The sequence below is a fragment of the Oreochromis niloticus genome, linkage group LG11, assembly GCF_001858045.2.
Source record: "Oreochromis niloticus isolate F11D_XX linkage group LG11, O_niloticus_UMD_NMBU, whole genome shotgun sequence".
Classification (NCBI taxonomy): Eukaryota; Metazoa; Chordata; class Actinopteri; order Cichliformes; family Cichlidae; genus Oreochromis; species Oreochromis niloticus.
In genome coordinates this window covers 21,375,233-21,396,830 of record NC_031976.2, presented here as the reverse complement: position 1 = coordinate 21,396,830, position 21,598 = coordinate 21,375,233, and the positions used below count along the sequence as shown (strand labels likewise).

At 40.0% G+C, this 21,598-nt stretch overlaps 3 protein-coding genes across 5 annotated transcripts in view; 2 read left to right on the top strand and 1 right to left on the bottom strand.

The window, feature by feature from the left end:
• Positions 1-4,828, top strand: part of itga10 (integrin, alpha 10) — a 36,020-nt gene extending 31,192 nt beyond the window's left edge. For all 3 annotated transcript variants that reach the window (XM_025911438.1, XM_025911437.1, XM_005472638.4), the window contains 15 exons: positions 77-243; positions 360-502; positions 604-714; positions 802-887; positions 967-1,108; positions 1,215-1,307; positions 1,426-1,502; positions 2,908-2,997; positions 3,089-3,173; positions 3,283-3,396; positions 3,467-3,571; positions 3,662-3,775; positions 3,858-3,953; positions 4,036-4,149; positions 4,249-4,828. In XM_025911438.1, coding sequence (XP_025767223.1) covers positions 77-243; positions 360-502; positions 604-714; positions 802-887; positions 967-1,108; positions 1,215-1,307; positions 1,426-1,502; positions 2,908-2,997; positions 3,089-3,173; positions 3,283-3,396; positions 3,467-3,571; positions 3,662-3,775; positions 3,858-3,953; positions 4,036-4,149; positions 4,249-4,302 — 1,591 coding nt within the window. In that variant the 3' untranslated portion in view covers positions 4,303-4,828. The remainder of the gene's footprint in view (positions 1-76; positions 244-359; positions 503-603; positions 715-801; positions 888-966; positions 1,109-1,214; positions 1,308-1,425; positions 1,503-2,907; positions 2,998-3,088; positions 3,174-3,282; positions 3,397-3,466; positions 3,572-3,661; positions 3,776-3,857; positions 3,954-4,035; positions 4,150-4,248) is intronic.
• Positions 4,687-15,222, bottom strand: polr3c (polymerase (RNA) III (DNA directed) polypeptide C). Its single transcript, XM_003450983.4, has 13 exons — positions 15,084-15,222; positions 12,882-13,028; positions 8,802-9,066; positions 8,132-8,436; positions 7,888-7,992; positions 7,153-7,326; positions 7,000-7,051; positions 6,829-6,889; positions 6,583-6,733; positions 5,439-5,540; positions 5,266-5,315; positions 5,001-5,150; positions 4,687-4,903 (listed from the first exon to the last, which is right to left on the bottom strand). Exons 2-13 carry the CDS (start codon positions 13,026-13,028, stop codon positions 4,822-4,824), a joined length of 1,644 nt encoding a protein of 547 aa, XP_003451031.1. The 5' UTR covers positions 15,084-15,222; the 3' UTR covers positions 4,687-4,821.
• Positions 15,208-21,444, top strand: rnf115a (ring finger protein 115a). The gene is made up of 9 exons (XM_003450898.5): positions 15,208-15,388; positions 17,465-17,523; positions 17,761-17,815; positions 17,960-18,243; positions 18,391-18,459; positions 18,548-18,620; positions 18,696-18,789; positions 19,636-19,751; positions 20,419-21,444. Exons 1-9 carry the CDS (start codon positions 15,236-15,238, stop codon positions 20,536-20,538), a joined length of 1,023 nt encoding a protein of 340 aa, XP_003450946.2. The 5' UTR covers positions 15,208-15,235; the 3' UTR covers positions 20,539-21,444.
• Positions 21,445-21,598: the final 154 nt, after the last annotated feature.

The window sequence follows — 21,598 nt, the reverse complement described above, 5'->3', positions numbered from 1 at the left end:
AAATTCTACTGGCTGTTACAACTGTGCACACACATGGATAAATACTGCTTTTTGAGACTGTCCCTTCTGTCTCTAGCTCTCGCAGCATTGTCCAGATCAATGTGAGTCTGTCCTTCCAGCCGCACTCCATTAATGTCATTCAGAAGACCTGCCACAGAGGAGGCAGAGAATCCGCCTGTCTGAATGCCACCGCCTGCTTTACAGCCGTGTCCCGCTCCCCAAGACCACACAGCAACAGTTTTGGTTGAAACATTTATATATTTATATATATTTTATACATATATGCATATATTTTATGAACCCTACATTAAGTAGCATATCCATGGAGTTTTTGCCTCAGTTGCATGATTTCTCTTCAGATCTGTGGGTGCGGGCTATGTTGGATGACAGGAAGTTGTCAGCACGGGCGCTGTTTGATGACAGCTCCCACCGACAGACCCAGCTGGCTGTCCGAGCCCAGACAGGGAAAACTCTGTGCTACAAACTTCCCTTCCATGTCTATGTGAGTGTCGGTACACACCTTCCATCTTTCATTCATACACAGCAGGATGGGAAAGTCACATTTCTTTGGGTTTTTAAAAAAATATTCTGTCTTCATTGTAGGACACAGCAGATTACATTCGTCCTATCAGCTTCTCACTGTGGTTTAAGATCAACAACACAGAAAGTGGTCCCGTGCTGGATGAAGGGTGGCCGACTACTATCAACAAATCTGTGAGTGGCACAAAAATTAGCGCTATATATCCTTGATGTTGTCCACATTCGTTCAACATGCTACCCCTGCCTCCCATACCTGTCCAGATCCCATTTTTTAAAGACTGTGGTGAGGATGATGTGTGTACAACTGACCTGGTGCTACAGGCACACATGGACATCTCTGGGACAAGGTACAGAACTGAGATATTCTGGTGTTCCCTCTCTTCCCTTTTTTGGTCTCAGTGAGTTTTCATTGTGTTTCCTCCACAGACAAAAGCCTTATGTGATTCGCAGCCCTCGTAGGCGTCTGGCAGTGGAGGTGCAGCTTCAGAACAGACTGGAAAACGCCTACAACACCAGCCTGACGCTGAACTACTCACGCAACCTCCACTTCTCCAGCATTAGCATCAGGGTAAACACAGCACATGTACTGCTATTACATGAGGGACCATGTAACCATAAACATCTATCTACATGCACAGATCCTCTCTTTCTTCGTGTCTTTTCTTTCATCGTAGGAGGTTGCCCACTTCAAGATCGAGTGCACAGCTCTTAGCGCCAACAGCCACTCATGCAATGTCAGTTATCCAGTTTTTCGCTCCCAGTCAAAGGTACGTTCGTGCTGAGGAAATAGCTCCATCAATCACTCAACTCAGCCCACACATACTTCTCTTCCTCCAGGTGAGATGTAGCACTTCAGCAAGTTGCTGCTCTCTTTTTTGTTTGCAGGTTAACTTCATGTTGGAGTTTGAATTCAGCTGTACATCTTTGCACAATCAAGTGAAAATGAAGCTCCATGCATCCAGGTAGCTGTCTGCAAAGTAGCATGCATGCACACGTGTTGAGATGCTGGAGTATTTACAGATGAGGACAATATTATTAGCCCCCTGAAGAACTGACTTTTTTATTGAGTGATAGCACCAATCAGTGCTGTTCAGTGATGTGCTTTAACTATGTAATGGTCAAGACTTGTAAAATCAAGTTAAAACTGAGGATTATCTTTTAATTTACACACAATATAAAACCTTCACCAAAGGTTTGAGCTGTCACTTGAGAAAACAGCATGCAACAAACAAAATACCTCAGTTTAGACTTGATAAAAAGATTTATTGATGCTCACAAGTGTTAAGAACTGGAGTGAGAAGTATCATCATGAAATTCAAACAGCAGAGAACAGAGAAGTCTGGCAGAGGTAGGAAGTGAAAGATTTCAAATACTCTGGAAAGAAAACTTGTGAGAGATGTGTCAAAAACCCAGAACAACTGCCAAGAGACTATTGAATGACTTAGCCAAGTCAAGATATGTAACCTCAAAGAAGACAGTCAACGCCACCCCGGGCAGGAGTGGTCTGCAAGAAACCACAAAAAACGCCACTTCTACACAAGAGACATCTTCGAGCCAGACTCAAGTATGCTAAGAACAACCTGCAGAAAGATTTCACTGGAATAAACTGGAATATTATAGAATAAACTAGAATAAGCTGGAATTTTATGTGTACTGGAAGTACGTCCTCTGGTCAGTTAAGACAAAAACTAGAGTTCTTTGGCCACAGAGATGTTTCGAGAAAGAAGGAAGAAGCGTACAGCCCAAAGAACATCGTCTCCACAGTGAAACAGGTGGTGGGTGTATGATGCTGTTCGGATGCTTCAGTGTGTCTGAAACTGAGAACGTCATCAAAGTGGAAAGCATTATAAAGAAAGAAGGATATGTAAAGTTTTTAAAGAAGCCTCACGCAGTCAGAAGCTAAGCTGGGTTTGGGCCGTCACTTGGTCTTCCGACCCAAAACATACGTCGCTGCTGGTGAATCACTGGCTCCAGAAGACCAACGTGAACTTTACTGACTGAGCTATTGCTTGAATCCCACTGTAAATCTGTGGGGTGAACTAAAGACCAAGGTCCATGCCGGAGGACATCAAATGTTGAGAGATTGGACAAAGAAGAATGTGCTGGGATTGCTCAGGAGATGCACGTGAGACTACAGCCTGTTTTATAGCAAAACACCTGGTATTTTTTGGTTTTTGTGAAATAATTTTATTTATTTAAACCGTTAAAAATTCCTTACTCTGTTTAACAGCACTTGGGAAAATTTAATGGGGGGCTAATAATTCTGTCTTCATCTGTTTGCATCCATGTTTTGAGATGCTGGAGTATTTAGGAGACATTTAAACAGTGAAACTGAGACACTTTTGTAACCCTCCTTTTGTCTTACAGTGACAGTGTGGAGAGACAAGACACTTTGAAGGACAACAGTGTTCAGCTTCAGACTTTTGTTCAGTATGAACCAGACCTTTTTGTTAGCAGGTGTGTTTGTACAGCATCAATCTAGTTAAGCTTAATTCATGAACTGGCTTATCTCTGCATTTATGTGCTGTTCTTTTCCCTGTTTTTACAGTGAATCTAATTTGAACCGCTATGAGGTCCATCCTACACGGACAATGTCGGAAGCAATTGGACCAGAGTTCTACACACATCTCAGGGTAAATGTATATCCTCTATATAAAAAGCAATTTAAAAAAAGCATATAATTATAATCACAATAAGAAAGATAAGACAAGGCAAATGTTTTAGCTTTGTTTGTGTTTATAGCTGCAGAATCTCGGCTGTTACTCTGTGAGTAACCTGGAGCTGCGTCTGCATCTGCCCTCTGTGGCTGCAGGTGACAGAGTGTTCATGACTGTCACCGATGTCTTCTCAATAAACGTGAGTACTGCTTCTGTGTATTCTTATTATGCTTTAAGATCGTACCTGACATATGTAAATTACACTGTAGGTGACGGTGAACTGCAGCGTGCTCGGTGATGCAGCACAGCTGAAGGCCAGACAGGGAGATGTGCGCCCACTTCATCCTGAAGACATGATGCAGGATGATATGTTGGTAAGGGCCTAAATCGCCACAGAGCAGCTGGTGAACATTGCAAAAGCGAAGATGTTAATATGGCTCATCTTTACATGTTTTTGTGTGTAGAACTGCAGCAGGTCATGGTGCACAGAGGTCGTGTGTCAAGTCAAGCAGCTGCCGAGAGGAAAGGATGCCATCATTCGGGTCAGCCGCAGAGTTCATGATGATTTTTTCAGACATGTGAGTAACAAAACACGCAGATTTTAAAATTCTGCTCCTGTGACACAAACATTGGTCATAATCTGTGCGCGTCTTCCTCTAGGCCAAATATAAGTCAGTGAAGATAATAGGCGCATATCGACTCACAGCTCAGGAGACTAACCTCATTACTTTGAGCGCAGGAACAGTCTGGAGGGAGGTAAGACCCAAGAGAATCCTGAGCAGCACAATATGCATAAAATTAATTTTCTCTAATCTCTCCCTTCATCTCTTTTCCTTAGACCGTGCTGGAAGTGCTGAAAGGCCGAGCTATTCCCATCTCGCTCTGGATTCTGATCGGTAGCATCATAGGGGGTTTGCTGCTGCTGGCCCTCATTATTTTCATACTGTGGAAGGTATTTGGAACTGAAATTTCACATCAGATTCCTTCAAGAAAATATCAGAAAGTAGTAAATCTGTCTCAATTTCTTGTTTTCTGCTTGTTTTTTTATCAGCTTGGATTCTTCACACGCAAACAGATAGAAGAGGATGAAAACCATGAGGACTGAGCAAAACCTTTGCTGCCAAGAACACACTCATCTGCAATGAAGACTATTAGATGAGTAGAGCCCACCTCCTACCAGACACAAAGATGGTCCCGAGATGGGCCTTCAGGACCAAAGAGAGTATCGGGGAGGGGGTTCAACAGTAATGCGCTACCCACTGTTTCAAGGGTCAGGGGCACTTATGTAAATAATCTTTTTCTAATTTTAAAGAAATGCAAAGTGTATTAAACCACAGTCCTTCTATTTAACTTGCAGACATTTTTATGGTTTTATATTTCAGTCACTTGATTCTTCAGTTTTTGTTTGTTCTTTAATTAAAACAGTTAAAAGACATATTCTTGTTCTTTATTTATTCACTGCTGATGTAAATGTAATAACAAAATGGGCAAAAATCTGGTTTTATTTCAGTCCGAACAGAAACATCTGAGCTATAAACTATAAAACAGTCATACTTGACACGCATGCAGAAATTATACACAAAAATTAACTGCATGGATGAAATATAAAACTCCAATGCATAAGTCATGAAGATGCATTGGTTGAGTTTATGTAGGACTCTAGAAGAAAGATGGTTTCATCTACTTGGTTTTCTGCAGAATCTAACCTAAAGGAGAAAAAGACACCGTGAAAAAAGGACTCCATTAGACCACCGAAGAGCCTTGTCGCCTTTAGAAAAGAGAATTTTTGTTTCGTCTTCTTACTTATTGATGTGAAGCCTTAAGGTATCCAGCTGTTGCTTTTCAGGAGCAGTGATCATCTCCTCGACTTCAGTTAGCTGCTCGGGCTCGGCCCCGCTGGCCTGCAGAGATGCCAAGATGGCTTCGATTCGCTGAGATTTTTCCAGCAAGCGCCTGTAAACCAAAAACCGTCAACCCATTTCTTTGTGGCAACGTGCATACCAGACAAAAGATGTTATCTGCCTTGCAGTGAGATGCATCAAAACATATTACTAATGAAAAGACTCACTTGCTCTCTTTGGTCTCAAAGAGGCGTCGCTCTATGAGGTTGGCCACGGTCTGCAGAAGAAAAATATTCAGAGATAAAATGTTACCGAAGGCAAAAACCAGAGTGAAAGACAATTAGCGGTCTTCTTCTGCTCAGAACTCTAAAGGTTACATGTAATGAGTTTATTGTTTTACCTTGTAGCAGTTCTGGAGCAGCATTCTTGCAGTCGGGAGTTGATTAACAGTGTAAAGATAGAAGGTGCGAGAGGGAGCGTAGTCAGGAGTCTTTGGGATTTCCTAAAAAACAAAGTATAATGGTTGCTGTGAGATGAAGAGCAAGTACAGTGCTGTGAAAAAGTATTTGTTGTCTTCCTGGGTTTCGGGGGGGTTTGCATGTCTGGAAAAGGTTACAAGCCACTTCTAAGGCTTTGGGACTCCAGCGAATCACAGTGAGCGCCATTGAGAGAGATCCAAGAACAAAACACCTGCTGAGCAAATAGAGCACAAACCTTGACTCACATTTGCCAAAAAAACATCTTGATTATCCAAGACTCACTCAGTTTATGCAGTAGCTTGTACAAAGGCTTAGTCAAAGTCCGGACTTGAATCCAATTGAGATGCTTTTTCATGACCTTAAACTGGCTGTTCGTACTGGAAAAACCTCAAATTTGAATGAATTAAAATATTTCTGTAAAGAACATTGGGCCTCCACAGTGAGGAGGCCCAATGTTGAAAGACTCATTGCCAGTTATTGCAAATGCTTGATTGCAGTTCTTGCTGCCAAGAGTGGCACAACCAGTTATGTAGAGTTTGCATGTTCTCCCTGTGTTTGTGTGGGTTCTCTCTGGGTACACCGGTTTCCTCCCCCACAGCCCAAAGACATGCACTTAGTGGGGTTAGATTAATTGATGATTCTGTGAATGTGAATGGTTGTCTGTCTCTATGTGTTAGCCCTGCAAAAGACAGACTGGCAACCTGTCCAGGGTGTCCCTCGCATCTCGCCCTATGACAGCTGGGATAGGCTGTAGCACTCCCACGACCCTAAACTGGATAAACGGAAGAGAATGGATGGATGATGGATGGATGGATGGATGCATGGATGGATGCATGGATGGATGAGTTATCTGTGTGTTTTCTCTGGATTACTTCTTTTACTTCCTTTCACAGCAGTCACTTGTGTTAATAGAAGAGTATTCTGGCTCAAAGAGACCCTACTTCAGACATTTAAATCCATTTTAGTGACTGTTGTGGCTTCTTATTCGTTTCAAATGTTACAGATATTTCAATTAAAAAACTGCAGCAGGCTTTGGAAACAACTAACAGTCCATCATCCACATACCTGTAGCTGGACCAGGTTCTGTGACAGCAGTGTGTACAGCATGTCTTTAGCCTCTTTGGCTGGAATCATAGCAAAATCCTCCACCTGCTTCTGCTCCAGGTGACGTTTTCTTAGCAACAGACGAAAGATGCGAGCCGACCGGGAGCCAAACCTGATGTCAGATTAAGAGTGACTTCAGTAACATGAAGCTGGTGATAATAGGACACTCACAGCTATATATATTATTTAACATACACACTGGCTTACCTCTCCTGTACTACAGACTCGAGTGTGGCCCGTGCCAGATTGGCCAGTGCTCTGTGCAGATCTGAGAGAGGAGCTTAGAAAACCAACTGTAATTCCTGAATTTAATCATATCAACCAGTGTGCTGGTTCACGGGAAAATGCTCAGGACCTTTTAAATCTGAAAAAGGATACTGACAACAAACATCCCTCCTCCGCTTTCACCAGCCTTCCCCACGAACTCCATCTTAAAAAAGAAGAGGAAAAGAAGATAAATAAACAAAAAACAACATGTTTATTTAAAAAAAAAAAGATCAGAAAACATAATATGGTGTTTGCAGGTCATACCGGGTCATCCACCAGCAGAGTGAGGTACTGGTCTAAGATGGGTCTGAGGATGTTGTAGCTGGGTGGAAGGGACCTGAAGATCTCATTGGCTGAGAGGGGCTTTGTGCAGGTGGCCATGGGGGAGGTTGTCACCTCACTCATCCTCAGCATGGTCCTCACTATTTCACTGCTAGTCTGCATAGTGAGGATTAAGAAGATAATTAGTCATTAAATTCCTAATCAATCACAATAATAAATCATTCAAGTATATGCACATATACTATACTGTATATGCATATACAGTGACTATAACATGCTCTTTCACAATAAGAGCAGGCTCATATCATCGCTACTCATAATGACTCCTTCATTAATTGAATCTGAATTTGATTCAGACATAAAACTGGCATCCATATTTTCTTATGAATGACTAAGCTTTCTCAGTAAGGTCTCTCAGGTCTGGAGCTTCCTGCCTGAACTACTAATGGCTGCAAAACCAGCAACAGCTTTAAATGTATGATCATAATCTACCTTTTATTAATAAACTAACTACTCTATTTTTCTCTACTGTGTTTTTTTGTGGACATTTGTTACATTTTTAATGTTGCAGCATATTTTTTTTCTTTGTAAACCACATGTTAAAAAGGTGCTGTGTACATAAATGAACAATAATCATCATCATCATCATCATCTTCATAACACAAGAGAGTAAATGAGTGTCCTTAAATCAAAAATTATAATATTTTTTCCCATCACCTGGTCCAGCTTGTTGGCGACAGCACTGATGATGGTCTGATCTCTAAAGTGGAGATGGAACCGTTCAAAATTCACCTGCCAGTAAATCCCCTCGTCACCATGTGTCTGAGCCGAATGAAGCAGAGCATATGAGAGACAAACGGAGAAATGAAAGGTCACATGAACGATAAGTGGTAAGGTAGATATAATGGACGGAGGACATTGCAAATTTGTTAAAGTAACCAAAAAGGTTCCAAAAACTAACCTCTGGATCCATTTTGGCCCTTTTTGCGCTTCTTTGCTCCTCTCCATCCTCACTGGCGAGCTGGCGTTTGCCCCGCCCTATGAGTGTCACACTAGGTACCTTATAGCATTCTGGGAAGCTCTCTGGTGTAGGTGGGGCAGTGTTAACGGGAGCAGCCGGAGTACCAGGAGTGGCAGGAGTCTCAATTGGAGCAGAACTGTCTTTATTTCCCACTCCTGGCAATGGAGGGCAGCGCTGAAGAAAATGGGTCTCCACCAGTTTGGAAAAAGTCGAGGACACTTCAGTGTAATCCATGGTGCGGCCCTCTGCAGCAACAACAGAGAAAAAGTGGTGTACCTCTCTTTGTATTCACAACACGTGCAAAGTCATATTTAATTCCCTTTCTACACAGCTAAATTACGAAGATAGTGCAAGTACTAGTGTCTCTAACAAAAGTCCAACATTAATAAAGTCAAAAGAGATATTAGGACTTCTAGTTGACTCACAGGTCTCCAGGTTTTTTGGAGATATTCATTTGAAACCTTAATTGCTAATCCTGACATTTTTTTTTCCACACAAACATTTAAACACTGGCTGTAGCAAACGGCATGTCCATCTACTAGACCAAAGTCCAGCTGTCAAAACATCCACTGATAGAAGTGTGTGTTCTTTGCTTGATACCAACACTGACCTGCCATGTTCTGCGTGAGGCGGTCTGCCACCGTTTTAACGGTGCTGCTCATCGTCGTGTGGCCTCTCTGTAGTAACTCCTCTATGATCAGCTCTCCTGTGTCACCATACAGGGTTTTTGCAGTGTAGATGTATCGTGGGTAGCGAAGAATCCTAAGGATTCGGTCACAGCTGGTGTGATACTCTGTGGGGCTCCCGAGTCCTTTGCGGCCTGAACTGAACGTAGTGGCCCCGTGCTGCACGAGGACACATAGAGACTTCTTCACCTGGATTTGGAAATAAATAAATGAAAGAGGGAAAAAGTTTATTGCTTCCTTTATATGCAGTATAACAGTCAGGTAAAGGCAGAATGCAATGCGATTCAAGTTGTTTCACTAATACAGAGAACAACAACAAAAAAAGACATTTTCCTTATTTTCATTGTCTGGTTTGCTATCTTAGATGTTGTTGTTGTTGTCTCCAGTTCCAAATTTTTTTTTGAGAAAGGTAAAAAACCAAAACTTGACAGGAGATTAATAATAGTGTAAAATACGTGACTAATGGCAGGCTAATACCTATAATCCACATCCACTGAGTTAGACTACGCACCACCAAGTATGAAGGTCTCTGCAGAAGAACTGCAGCTTAACCATTTAAAAAAAAATCTTTTTTAATTAATAAGGTAAAAGTAGGATTGAATGAGGTAACTACAAATTATGTGCACTTTCTTGCCTTTTTTCCAGTGTATTATGCTCAGAAAACTACATCTTTGCTTCTGTTCTTTATGCAAAGCTCTGTTCAACCTAATTACCATATGCCCTTAAATGCTACTTTGTACTGTTCCCTTATTCACAAAGGGTTGCCACAGCAGGTAGCTCCACATGTATGATTTGGCTGATATTGATGCCTCTTTCCTGACACAATCTAAGGGGAATTGTGTCTCCTCCCGGGGTCAAAGCAAGCTTGCTTGTTAGACAACTGTGTAACCCCTACACTAATGAGCCATCTGTCATATGTAGTTATGTAGTCTTTTTTTTTTTTCTAACAACAATGCAGCATAAACAAAGAAACAAACAAAAACAAAGAAAAAAACCCCCCAAAAAGCCACATACATGGGAAGAGTTCCAGAAAGGAAGGAAAAAAAGAATAGGATATATATGATATATACGAGTATATCATGGGTCCAAAAAGGACCGGATCTGGGAGTACCCAAATGTACCCCAGATTTAGACAATTGCACTTAAGTACAGTTTTTCGGCAACGCTGGGCTGCCCGACTCCTCCAAAGACCGTTATTTGCCACTTTGCTGGTCTAATTATTTATTATTATAATATTTTTTAATTCTTCTATCTATTATTATTTAATATATATACTTTCACGTATGTAGTTGATTTAATTTGGGTCAATAGAAAAGTCACCAGCGCCACTGGACCTAGAGGCCCCCCGGAAATCCATGTATCAATCGTACTTCCAGAACCTTACAAAAAGTCAGATCTTGTTGGTTTAACATATTCGGTCCATTTTGACCATTGCTCATAGAACTTTGAATCCTCAAAGTGAATGATAGTTTTTCCATGATGTAGATTTCGTTGACGATACTGATCCAGTCCTCCTGTGATGGTGGTTCCACCTTTAACCATTTCCTTGTAATTGCTTTTTTGCTAGCAATCAATAGAATTGCCAACAGTCTCATATCAGACTTCCAATTTTGCGTGTTTACATCTCCCAAATATATACACTGAAATGAACAGGGGATTTTAGCTCCAAAAACATAATTTATATGATTACAAATACAGCACCAAAATGACCTTAGTACATTACATTCCCAGAAGATGTGATAATGATTAGCCCCAGAGGTCTCACAAAGCCTCCAACATGAATGAACTCCCTGGTGCCTTTTTTGAATTGGGGTAATCAAATATCTCACCAAGTTTCTCCATCCAAACTCTTGCCATGTATTGGAGACTGTTGTGGTCCACTGCAGTTGACACATTTTTGCCCAATTTTCACTAGGGATAACTTCACTGCCCTCAGTCTCCCCCCTTCTTTTAATGTATTCTGAGTTGGTCTCTTTGCCATGCTGGATTGCCTTATACATTTTGGATATCATGTGACTCAAAGAATGGGATTTTATTACCGTGGAAAAAGTTTCCACAAAGCCCAATTCACTGTTTTCTATTATGATTTTAATGTTTTGATCAAAATAATGTCTGACTTGTAAATACCTGTAAAAATTGTCTTGACCTAATCCATATTTTTGTTTTAATGTTTTAAAACTGGCAAATCAAGATGCCAGTTTTATTTCTTAAATTCTTATCTGCCAAAAGTACCATAATTGGCACCCCATTTATAACGGTCCCTTCAACAGCCTGAGGAATAGGTTGGTGAACATAAACACATCAGGGGTCTTAATTGGGCTACATAATAGTCACGAAGGCATGGTAAACCAATGCCCCCTTTCTCTTTCAATAGTTGCATTGTTTTATATTTAATTCTTGCTCTTTTATTTTGCCAGATATACTTGGCCAATATTCTGTCCCATACCTCAAAATGTTTCTCTGGTATCCAAATTGTTAAGCTTTGAAATAGATACAGTAAACGAGGGAGGACATTCATCCTAACTGATTCCACCCGAGAGTGCAGTGTCAAGAAGGGAACAGTATTCCATCTTTGCAGGTCTGTCTTAATCGTTGAGAGCAAAGGGTCATAATTGGCTTCAAACTGTTTAGATGGACCTTCAGTCAGCACAACCCACAAATATTTGATGTGGTCTGAGTCCCATTTCCATTAATATGTGTTTTTAATTTTAGTTGTTGGATTGTAGTTAAACTTTAATACTTGAGTTTTATTAATGTTAATTTTATATCCTGAAAAAACCCATAGTCATCTAACAATCTCATCAAATTTGAAAGTGATTCAGTTGGATTAGTCAAGAAAATCAATATATCATCAGCAAATAGGGCAAATTTTTGCTCATCCAACCCAAGGGAAACCCTGTTATTTCTGCGCTTTGTCTTATATATTGACTTAAAGGTTCTACAAATAGAGAAAACAGAAGTGCGGAAGCTCCACATCCTTGACAGGTTCCTCTTTCTAGACTGATAGATTTTGTCAAGTCTTCATTGATTTCAATCCTAGCAGTTGGTCTGGTGTATAGTGCAGCGACTGTGTCAATTATACCAGAGTGGAAGCCAAATTTGGTCATGACTTTATATAGAAATTCCCATCTCACAGAGTCAAATGCTTTCTTTTTTCTTTTTTTTTCACATATTTCATTATCAATAAAGTTTTCCTAATATTGTCTTGAGTCTGTCTTTGTCTAATAAAACCAGTTTGGTCTTTATGGATAATTTCTGGTAAAACTGTCTCTGGTGGCTTACAGATTATGGAGGTGAAGCGTTTGTAATCAATATTAAATACACTTTTTGGGCGATAATTCCCACATTCTAATTTGTCTTTATTCTCTTTAGCAATTATAGAAATTATACCCTCATTCCATGAGGGCGGTATAGTTCTCTTTTCCAACACCCAGTTGAATGTTTTTACCAATGTTGAAACTAGTTGTTCTTGCATAATTTTGTACCATTCTGAATTAAATCCGTCCGCCCCAGGGGCTTTACCATTCTTTAATCTTTTAATGGGCTGTTCAACTTATTCCTTAGTTATATTTGATATGAGTCTCATATTCTGGTCGTTTGTAAATTGGGTCAGCTTCAATTTTGCTAAAAATGTATCAATGGCTTCCTTACTGCTACATTCTTTGGGTTGGGAATATAATTTTTGATAGTAATGTTCAAAACATTCTTTGATTTTTCCAGGGTTAGTTTCTATCTTATTTATTACTGGGTGTTTAATTTTATGAATTGTTCATTCTCCCTGTTGTTTTCTTAGCCTGTATGACAGAAGTTTTAATGCTTTTCCTCCTGTGTCATAATACCGTTGTTTTGTAAAAATAATAATTCTAACAAATAAAAATGTAAGACAATAGAATCTCCAGATAAAAGGCCATAAAGCCATAGCTTTTGGAACACGGTGTGTAGACAATAAATATAAAATCAACAAGCCTAACAAGCTGAGCCAGAGTTGGTATAGTACTCCTTACCAAGTCCACTGAGAGGCCAGTTTCATGAATGATTGTTCTTAAATTTTGTGCTCCACTTTTGAGCAGGTGTGTTCCCACTTTCTCAACCACCTCTCCAAAGTGCTCCTGCAGCAAAAGACCACACAGGCGCACTTCTTGGGCTGTCATCTGCACAAACAAAAGAACAGGAACACACAGGTGATGAAAGGTCTAAAATCTAGGATAGCTGTAAGTAACTATTTATAGCAGTACAAAAACAGTATTCCAGTATTCCTCTATATTCCTTTAATATAGTGTCATTTTTCTTAACACCTGGATGTAATAAAGCTCAAATTAGAATCATGTCAGGATACAAGAGATCTGTAATTTAAGGTTAAATAAGTTGCGCCTACAAAAACTAAACTCTTATCTCTGTAAAGACTAACACATTTCTACAGAGAAGTAAATGCTTTTTATGCAATGTGTGAAATATATTTTTATTATGACGGAGGTGGACTGCTGTTGCTATGTGCAAATCACTGGTTGCTATGTGTTCATATATGAAGATGTACAAAAAAACCATCAATAATAATTTGTGTTCCCTTACAAGAAGGTGCAAACAATTTATGGTTTCTATCTACAAGCACACAAGGGAATATATTTCAAAAGGGGAGAATTAAAAAAGGAATGCTAAAATAAGCAATGTAGGATGTGTCTCTAACAATGGACTTCTCACACACTTGAATCACGTGCATCACTTTTTTTTTAACTCCTTCTATACTACCTTCAGACTCAGAGACTCTGAAGCACAACTGAAACTGAAAAACCTTTTCTAACAACAAAAACAACAAAAAAATGATTAAGAATCAACAAAGACTTGGATCTATAAGCAAAGTCTGTGTCACTGCCATCAGCAAATTCGTACCATACTCATCCCTAGCACAGCTAGACAACCCTGGGTTGAGCCTATCCCAACTGTTCCAGCACCATGCAACCCTGAATTGGATAAGTGGTTTAAAGAAGTAGATGGACGGACTGTACAACACGTTTCTCCAGAATGTCACTACTTCATTCAGTACTTTATTGCTTTTATTTTTTTAGTTTTATTTGAATTTTTTAATTTAACTTATTTTAGTTTTAGTGTATATATGTTGATGATTTACTTACTTTCTTTCCAAACTCCCATCAATAATCTAACTCAGCCTTTGTAACAATAGTTACCTCTGTACATCTCTCACACTCAATAGTACCACCATCCTTGCTCACACCCAGGTTACGTCCTCCATCAACATCTTTAACTCCCTTCTCAAATCCATCCAGAACTTCCATTTGTTTCATCATGCCAGTACTTCAGAGGTTTCACTGGCTCACAGTTAAATGTCCTATTGATTACATAACACCACTCTGCAGTATCCCTCTGAACTTCTGCACATCAACACACTCATCCAAAATCCCAGATTTTCTCCTGGTCTCCATCTCATCGCCCTTTTCACCTGTTTGACTACCATGAGGCCTAGAGGCTTCAGTTGCTCTGTTACTCTGTTACTCGCCTCTGGACTTGCATCCCACCAGAAATCCATAACACTGACTCTCTCCATTTTCAAATCTCGTCTCAAAACTGGCATATTCACTCTGTCTTCCACCTATCATATTAAACCTGATTTAACATAATGTATATTCTTTTATTAACTTGATCGATATTTTCTTATTTTTATAGTTTTTCAAGTCTTCGGCGTAAAATAACCTTGAATGTTTTGAAAAGCGCCTAAAATCAAACGTATTACTGTTATTATTACTGTCTGTCTCTCCACACCTCCCTACTGATTTGTCACAACAAGAGCAGGCACACACAATGAACACAAAACAATGACTGTTTTATTTTTCACATTATGTCCAGATATTTCGATAGTAACCACATTATTTTTTGGTCGCAATAAAATAGTTACAATCTGACAACAGAACTGGCATTATTTAGGCTAAAAGTTGTACTGCACATTACTAAAGAGAAACAACAACTTTCCACTTAGATTTAAGCGACTGCAAACCTCACTTATATTTAAAGGATTGTTACTGAATTTCTAAGCACATGTGTAAATGGCATACTGTGCAGAAGCTTCTTTGTCGAGCACAGAAAAGATAGTTTTGTCTAACTCCAAGTTAACCCTGTGAGCTGTGCATGCTAAGCTAACTAAAAAGCTAACATTTACAGCTGACCATCTGAGTTCTTTAACACTTTAAACAAACCTTTTCAGTTGAGAAGTTTCTGAACACACACTGCTTTTATTCACCATCACCTGCAGTAAACACTTCACGTGCGACTTCTCGATGTCAACACACGAACACGTTTCCTTCCGCTCCTCGGTGAGCTGGGACTCCGGCCAGCGGCGCCGCGGTGCATGCTGGGCTGGAGGTGGACGGCTGCCTTCGGTTTGTGGAGGACCGACGTCAGTGTTTGTGCTGCTCTGGGGAAGATGGCGGAGGCTGCGGCTGTTCCCCCGCATCGGTTTTTCTGTCACTGTTGTAAAGGGGAAGTAAACCCCAAACTCCCGGTAAGCAGGAGGCTTTTCTTGTTTATCTGTCAGACTCTTTTAGAATACGTCCGGCTGACAGCTCTGCCTCGCCGCTAACGGCCATTTGTTCCGCTTGCTTTCTCGCTACAGCTAAAAACCAGCTAGCCTGTTAGCAGTTAGCGGCGTCTGCTGTTGTTAACTCACTAAAATAAACTCCAGCTACGAGCCCCGTCAAAGGAAAGGGGTGGAAAAAAACTGACATTAAAAGCAAATATCGACAGGTTTTGTTAGACTTTTCTAGACGTTTCTGTCAAAGCAGTGTACTCGAAGCTCTGCTTTGACAGTTCGGGGGATGTTGTGTTTTTCCTCAAAACAACAAGGACTTGTCGAAAACATTTGCGTTACTGCTGCCTTTGTTCAGTGCTTCAGACTTAACTTTAGTTGCCTGACAGCTGGTTAGTTTTTAATTTCCGATAAAAACGCAGTGTTGACAGGACGAGTTGGGGGATTTTTGGAAACATAGTTAAACATGTCGTATTCAGTTTCAGTTTTGAAGTTAAAAGTAGAAGCTAAACTCTGGACGCAGAGCTGACCCAAATCGTGACATACTTACTAACTTTAATTGGTTTTAAACATGTTATCCACGTCTTAAATATTATGGGGTGTGTTTGTATTCGTTTGTTACAAGTTTATAAAATACACCAACCTAAAATTAACCTACTCCAATACAAGCTTATGGTCAGCTGTAGCTTTCTCACAGTTCTCAGTGGCACTGTTTATTACTGTGGTGTTTTGTTGTGTTTTGTAGCTGAAATCTCAGACGACCCCCCCCCCAAAAAAAAACAATTGCTGGTTTTCATAGTCCTTTATGAAAGTATTTTTTGTTTGGACAAAAACAATGTGAAGACATTTTGAGGAATCTTATACTGACAACGGACAAATTCTGCCCTGTTTAAAAATTTTTTTTACAATATTCACAATGAACTGTTCACTGGTTTTATATCACCACTAGAGTCACATTAATCTTTTATTTTTATGATCCAGCTGAGGGTAGTTCCAGTCCTCCTTGTCATTGACTCTAAAGTGTCCCAGGCACAGTCAGTCCTATGGCATGTCTTCACTGAGCCAAGTGACTGCAACACCTAAGATTGTCGACCTGTGCTACTACAGTACAGCCCAGACACCGGTCCTCAGTCATCTGTCCGTTTTATACAACAAACTGGATAATCTGTGAGGTTGTCCAATTTGACACTAAACTGATACAACCTGTTTTGCTCACGGCAAAGTTTCTAAACACGTTTTAACCACAAAATTCATTTTAGATCCCCAAATTTCTGTATGCCGAGCGAGTATGAGTTTTAAAATTGTCATGTGAATTTAAGTATGGTATAAGCATAAAACAAAAGGCTGGTATTTTTGTGACCTACTTTTAATACACATATGCTGTTCAACAAGGGTATCGCTTTAATCTCTCATAACCCTATCTGTATATTAAATGACCCGGCTTCTATCCTGTTTTCATGGTTTAAGAGTCTGTGCTTTTAGTGTACAACTACACCAGCTACACAAACAAACTGGTAGCAGTGTTTTCCTCATTCTGTTACACAGGTTTTCTATCACGCCTCTCTTTAGGTGTGGTTGGCAGACCAGCTCTACCTACTTGATTGCATTCACAAAATACAGGCCGTCACACTTCTTACTGATATTATCTGGCTGTACTTCTTTGTGTGCCATATCAGGCAGCAAAATGTCTTTACATGCTGTAATTATTTCATGGAATGGATGCTGATTTGACAATGATAGAATATTACCTTTTGTCATATCTCATTTTGACACATGCAAAGTGGTGTATAGTTAACCAGCACAAGACAGATACTTTCGGTTGGTAGTGTAAATGAATTTTAATGTAAGAATTCCAGGTATTTATTGATTCCTGATTTCTTTTCTGTGAGAATTGATATAATTGACAATAGAATATTTAAATTACTGGATAGTTTATGTAGTATGAATAGTTTGAATAGTAGGGTCTAGGAAATAAAAAAATAAATGTAAAAAAAAAACAAAAAACATTTTTCCTTTCCTATTTGACTCTTACATGGCTCAATCTATTTCTAGGAGTACATCTGTCCCAGATGTGACTCAGGTTTCATTGAGGAAGTAACAGAAGACTCCAGGTAAGAGATTTTTGTATTATCGTCACTATCCATTTCACTTCTCTAGACAGTTATATGATGTTAAAGCCTGTGTGTTAGTGTGGAACAAGAGCAGGGATATGTACTGAAGAACGCTGATGTTGCACTGTTGAAACTTGTAGGCTCACTCTGCAGTTTTGTTCCAGGCTTACGCTACAGCTGAACGGTGCATGTTGCTAATAATGAGTCTTTTGTCCCCTTGTGCGCTGTTTCCCTCAGTCTCCTAGAGGGTGGCGCCAATGGGCTAGATGACACAGCCACACAGTTTGCAGAGGTATGACTTGATCTGAAAGGTTTGGGGAGTTGAGGAAGGAATACGGGATAAAGAGGTTTAATTGACATGATTGTATGTTTTACTTTACTGAATCTTTTCCTTTTCTTCTGTTACTGTTCTTTTCTTTATTATTATTTCATCAAGCTATGGCACCTCTTGTTAGTCGAGCGGCCATTTACAAGAGACATTGACAGCCCAGACTCAGAACCTAGGCTCCCTGGTGGGCGCCTGGGGAGTTTCAGTGACCTAGGAGGGTTAGGAGGGGGACCAATTGGGGGATCTGTCCCAGCAGGCCTAGGAGGATCTATGGGGGGCCTACTAGGAGCTGGGGAACACTGGGGACCAGGACGCCCCCCTCGTCTGAGCAGCCAGAGGAGATACCGGTCTAGAGGCAGCAGTAGGCCAGACCGCTCGCCCGCTGTGGAAGGGTGAGTAACACTAGTTCATCGTCTTTCCTGGCTCTCTTCTCTGCCTTGAATACTCCCACTTATAATGACAGTGCTATTTATGCTCTCCCCCGAACCGATCTTATTTTTGGTAATGACATTAACTGCTGTACATTTTCTGTTTGTCAGGATTGTACAACAATTTCTTGCTGGTCTTTTTGCCAACTCTGGAATCCCTGGCTCCCCTCCCCTGTCATGGTAATATGACATTATAGAGCAACAAGGTGTTACTACAATTTAATATAACATTATTATTATTAAAAAGGTCTATTTGTGTTTCGTTCAGGACAGGGATGCTGCACTCTAACCCTGGGGATTATGCATGGGGGCAGGGAGGATTAGATGCTGTGATAACACAGGTAAACAAACTATAAAATAGTCTACAAAATTTGTGTTTTTCTCATGTATTTACATATGTGTCCATGTCTCTGTAGTTACTAGGTCAGCTGGAGAACACAGGACCTCCACCAGCAGAGAAGGAGAAGATCTCTTCACTCCCAACTGTCAATATTTCTCAGGAACAAGCCGGTCAGTCACCTCTGATTATCTTTTTTTCCCCTTCACTGTCTCCCCATGTTTCTTTGTCCTTGAAGTACAAATTGCAGTTTTGTCATTGCTAGAGTTGTCAGGTCAAACCCCTATTTATTACTACTACTACTAAGTTTGTGTTTCAAATAGTGGTGGCACTATTCAAGACTCTTGAAGTCAGTGGTGTTGTATGCTGTCCGCTTACAAAATAATCAGTAACACATTCCAGAAAAATGTTAAACCACGTATTACTTTGCTTTAGTTGTATATGCGCACTCATAGACACGTTTCCATATAATGATGTTTTATTTTTACTTGTTTTCAGCTTTGAAAAAAAAAATAGCTAAGGACAAAGTGTCCATTTTGTTGATACATAGTTGTTTCAAAATCTTCACAGCACTTAAATGTCTTGTATACACTTGCTGCCTGTTAGAAGGAGCTTCTGAAATTGTGTCTGTTAGGGACGAAACGCCCAGTGGCCTTGACAATATATATATTTTTGCTTCCTTGTCTTTCACCTCCCCAATTGTCTTTCCTCTTTTGGCTCTGTTCTTCTTGACTTCCTCTTCTTGGTATGCTGTCCTATTTTACCACTCAGCTGTAACTGTGTGACTAGTTATGCTGTCCAGTTGCTGCAGGACTGTTGATAGCGGACTTTTAGGCATAGATGAATGTCTGGGTGCCTTCTCGGGACTTTGTGTTATTCTCTGCTGAGAAGTGTAATGTATATCTCCTCAAGAAATGCAGCTGTACCACTTTGTAAACACATGTGAAGCTGTCTCAATCAAAAATGACAAGGGTGTTGATGTCAGGAAAAGATTTTAAAACACATTTCCTCTTCAATAGATTGCTGTATGGAATGCCCTGTATGCAAAGAGGACTTTAGAGTTGGAGAGCCTGTCAGACAGCTACCCTGTAACCACTTCTTTCACTCAGACTGTATAGTACCATGGCTGGAAATGGTGAGTCACATCAAAAACGTTGAATTTTTATCAAATATAACCATACCAGAGACCATACATGACATTGAGGATTCTGTGTGTTATTTATTCACTTTGCATTTGAGAGCATTCAGATCTACAGGAACCTCAAAAATGTGCTTTGATTATCTGAGTCATGATGGAAATGCCATGTAGGTGGGATCTGAGTAACACTTAACTTAAATTGATGATAATGGAGTGGAACTGATGAAGTGTTGTGTTTTAATGCCACTTCTGAATGCTGAATAATGCTTCCCGATAGTTTATTTATTGCAATGATACAGTCAGAGTGTTTTTATTATTGCATGGTGCTTTTAGTATGTTATCCTCCTCTGTGAATGTGTTATTTTGAAAATCTGCTTGGAATTGCATGGGACAAAAGGTTAAAAAAAATTACAAATCTGAAAATTTGTTTGCATTCATCTTCGAGTTATTTGATGTTAGCAGTTGGGAAGCTGTGGATAGCACATAATTGGCTGAGCAGATTAAAACATTTTTAAAAATGAGTCACAATCAAAGACAAAGAGCAGACTGACGTAATTTAAAACAGGCCTGAAATAATGTTCCACTTATTAAAACTCTTCTCAGACACTTGTGAGAAAACTGTACTTAGCAACTGTTTTCTGCGTTTTGTTCTGTGGCCGTGCAGCATGACACATGTCCAGTGTGTAGGAAGAGTTTGAACGGAGAAGACAGCAGCAGCCAGCCCCCATCAGAGTCCCCCTCGCTCTCCACGGACCCTCGCACACAGGAGAGATGGTCCTTCTGAGGCACCCACCTGTCGCATCCCTTTAGTTCTCCTCGCCTACATCAAGCTGCCCACTGAGAAGACAAAATGCTTCTCATTTCCCTCTGTTCATCTCTGTTGCAGTCATAATCATCTCTGTCTGAGTTTTTGTATTTTTACTTTTTATTATAATGCCTTTCTCCTCACCTGTGTACCAATGCAGACGTCTTAAGAGTCAGTTAAATTCTGATTTTTTTTTTTTTTTATTGCCTAATAACAAACCAGCCTAGATTGTTTATCAAGACCATGTCCTCTGTACTTTGAACCCTCCAGGAAACTGCTTTCACATTTTTTCTTTAAATATTACTGCTGCAATAGACTGGTGGAGAAATACCAGACTTCTTCATGCTTTTCCCTCTTCATTCATCTTAAGATTACCTAAATCCTGCAACTGAGCCCTGTAAGCATATGAAAAGACTGTAGGTGATTTTTTTTTCACTCTACGCATGCACAGAGGCAACCCATAACAGCATGAACACCTTTATCCCTGAAATAAATGCTGTTTATGAAGGGTCTGTATAATGTTCTTTGTTGAGATTGTGTCAGGAAGATGTTGAGTGACTGTTGATATGTTAGTGTTTAATTGGATTGGACTGTAAAGGTGTTTATGTTTTTGTGTCCACACGCTGTAGTGTTTCTCAATACAGGAGCACAACAGAGTCTTGTATAGGAATCACGTGGAGTCGCTGCTGTAAAATGGTCACAAACAGAAGGTCTGACTAACTTCAGAGGAAAGTAAGGGATTCAAGACACCTTTCAGGACTCTACTAAATCGGAAGAAAACAAAACAAATACCCATAGTACCAGCAAGGGAATAAAAATAAATCCTCAGAGCTTGGCCCCATATACAATGCTTCATATTTCAACATGCTCCTCCTGGTGTGTATAGTATAAACAGCTGGCATCCCTCTGTCATTTTATTCCTCTGTTTACGACTGTCTTTTGTTTCACATTTTTATCACTTTTGATGTAAATAATTTTAGTCCAACAACTTAAAGTTTGCAAAGAAATAAACATGAGAATGGAGGCCCAAATGTGAAAT

Bases quoted from the DNA above. Each gene is read 5' to 3' on its own strand.
- polr3c (XM_003450983.4), bottom strand. From the start codon at position 13,028: ATGACAGCCCAAGAAGTGCGCCTGTGTGGTCTTTTGCTGCAGGAGCAC. The intron at 8,437-8,801 runs GTCAGTGTTGGT...TTGTTGCTGCAG, and splicing joins CCTCACGCAGAACATGGCAG to AGGGCCGCACCATGGATTAC. The intron at 7,052-7,152 runs GTATGACCTGCA...TTCTTTTTTAAG, and splicing joins CTCTGCTGGTGGATGACCCG to ATGGAGTTCGTGGGGAAGGC.
- rnf115a (XM_003450898.5), top strand. From the start codon at position 15,236: ATGCTGGGCTGGAGGTGGACGGCTGCCTTCGGTTTGTGGAGGACCGAC. The intron at 18,460-18,547 runs GTAATATGACAT...TGTTTCGTTCAG, and splicing joins GGCTCCCCTCCCCTGTCATG to GACAGGGATGCTGCACTCTA. The intron at 19,752-20,418 runs GTGAGTCACATC...GTGGCCGTGCAG, and splicing joins TAGTACCATGGCTGGAAATG to CATGACACATGTCCAGTGTG.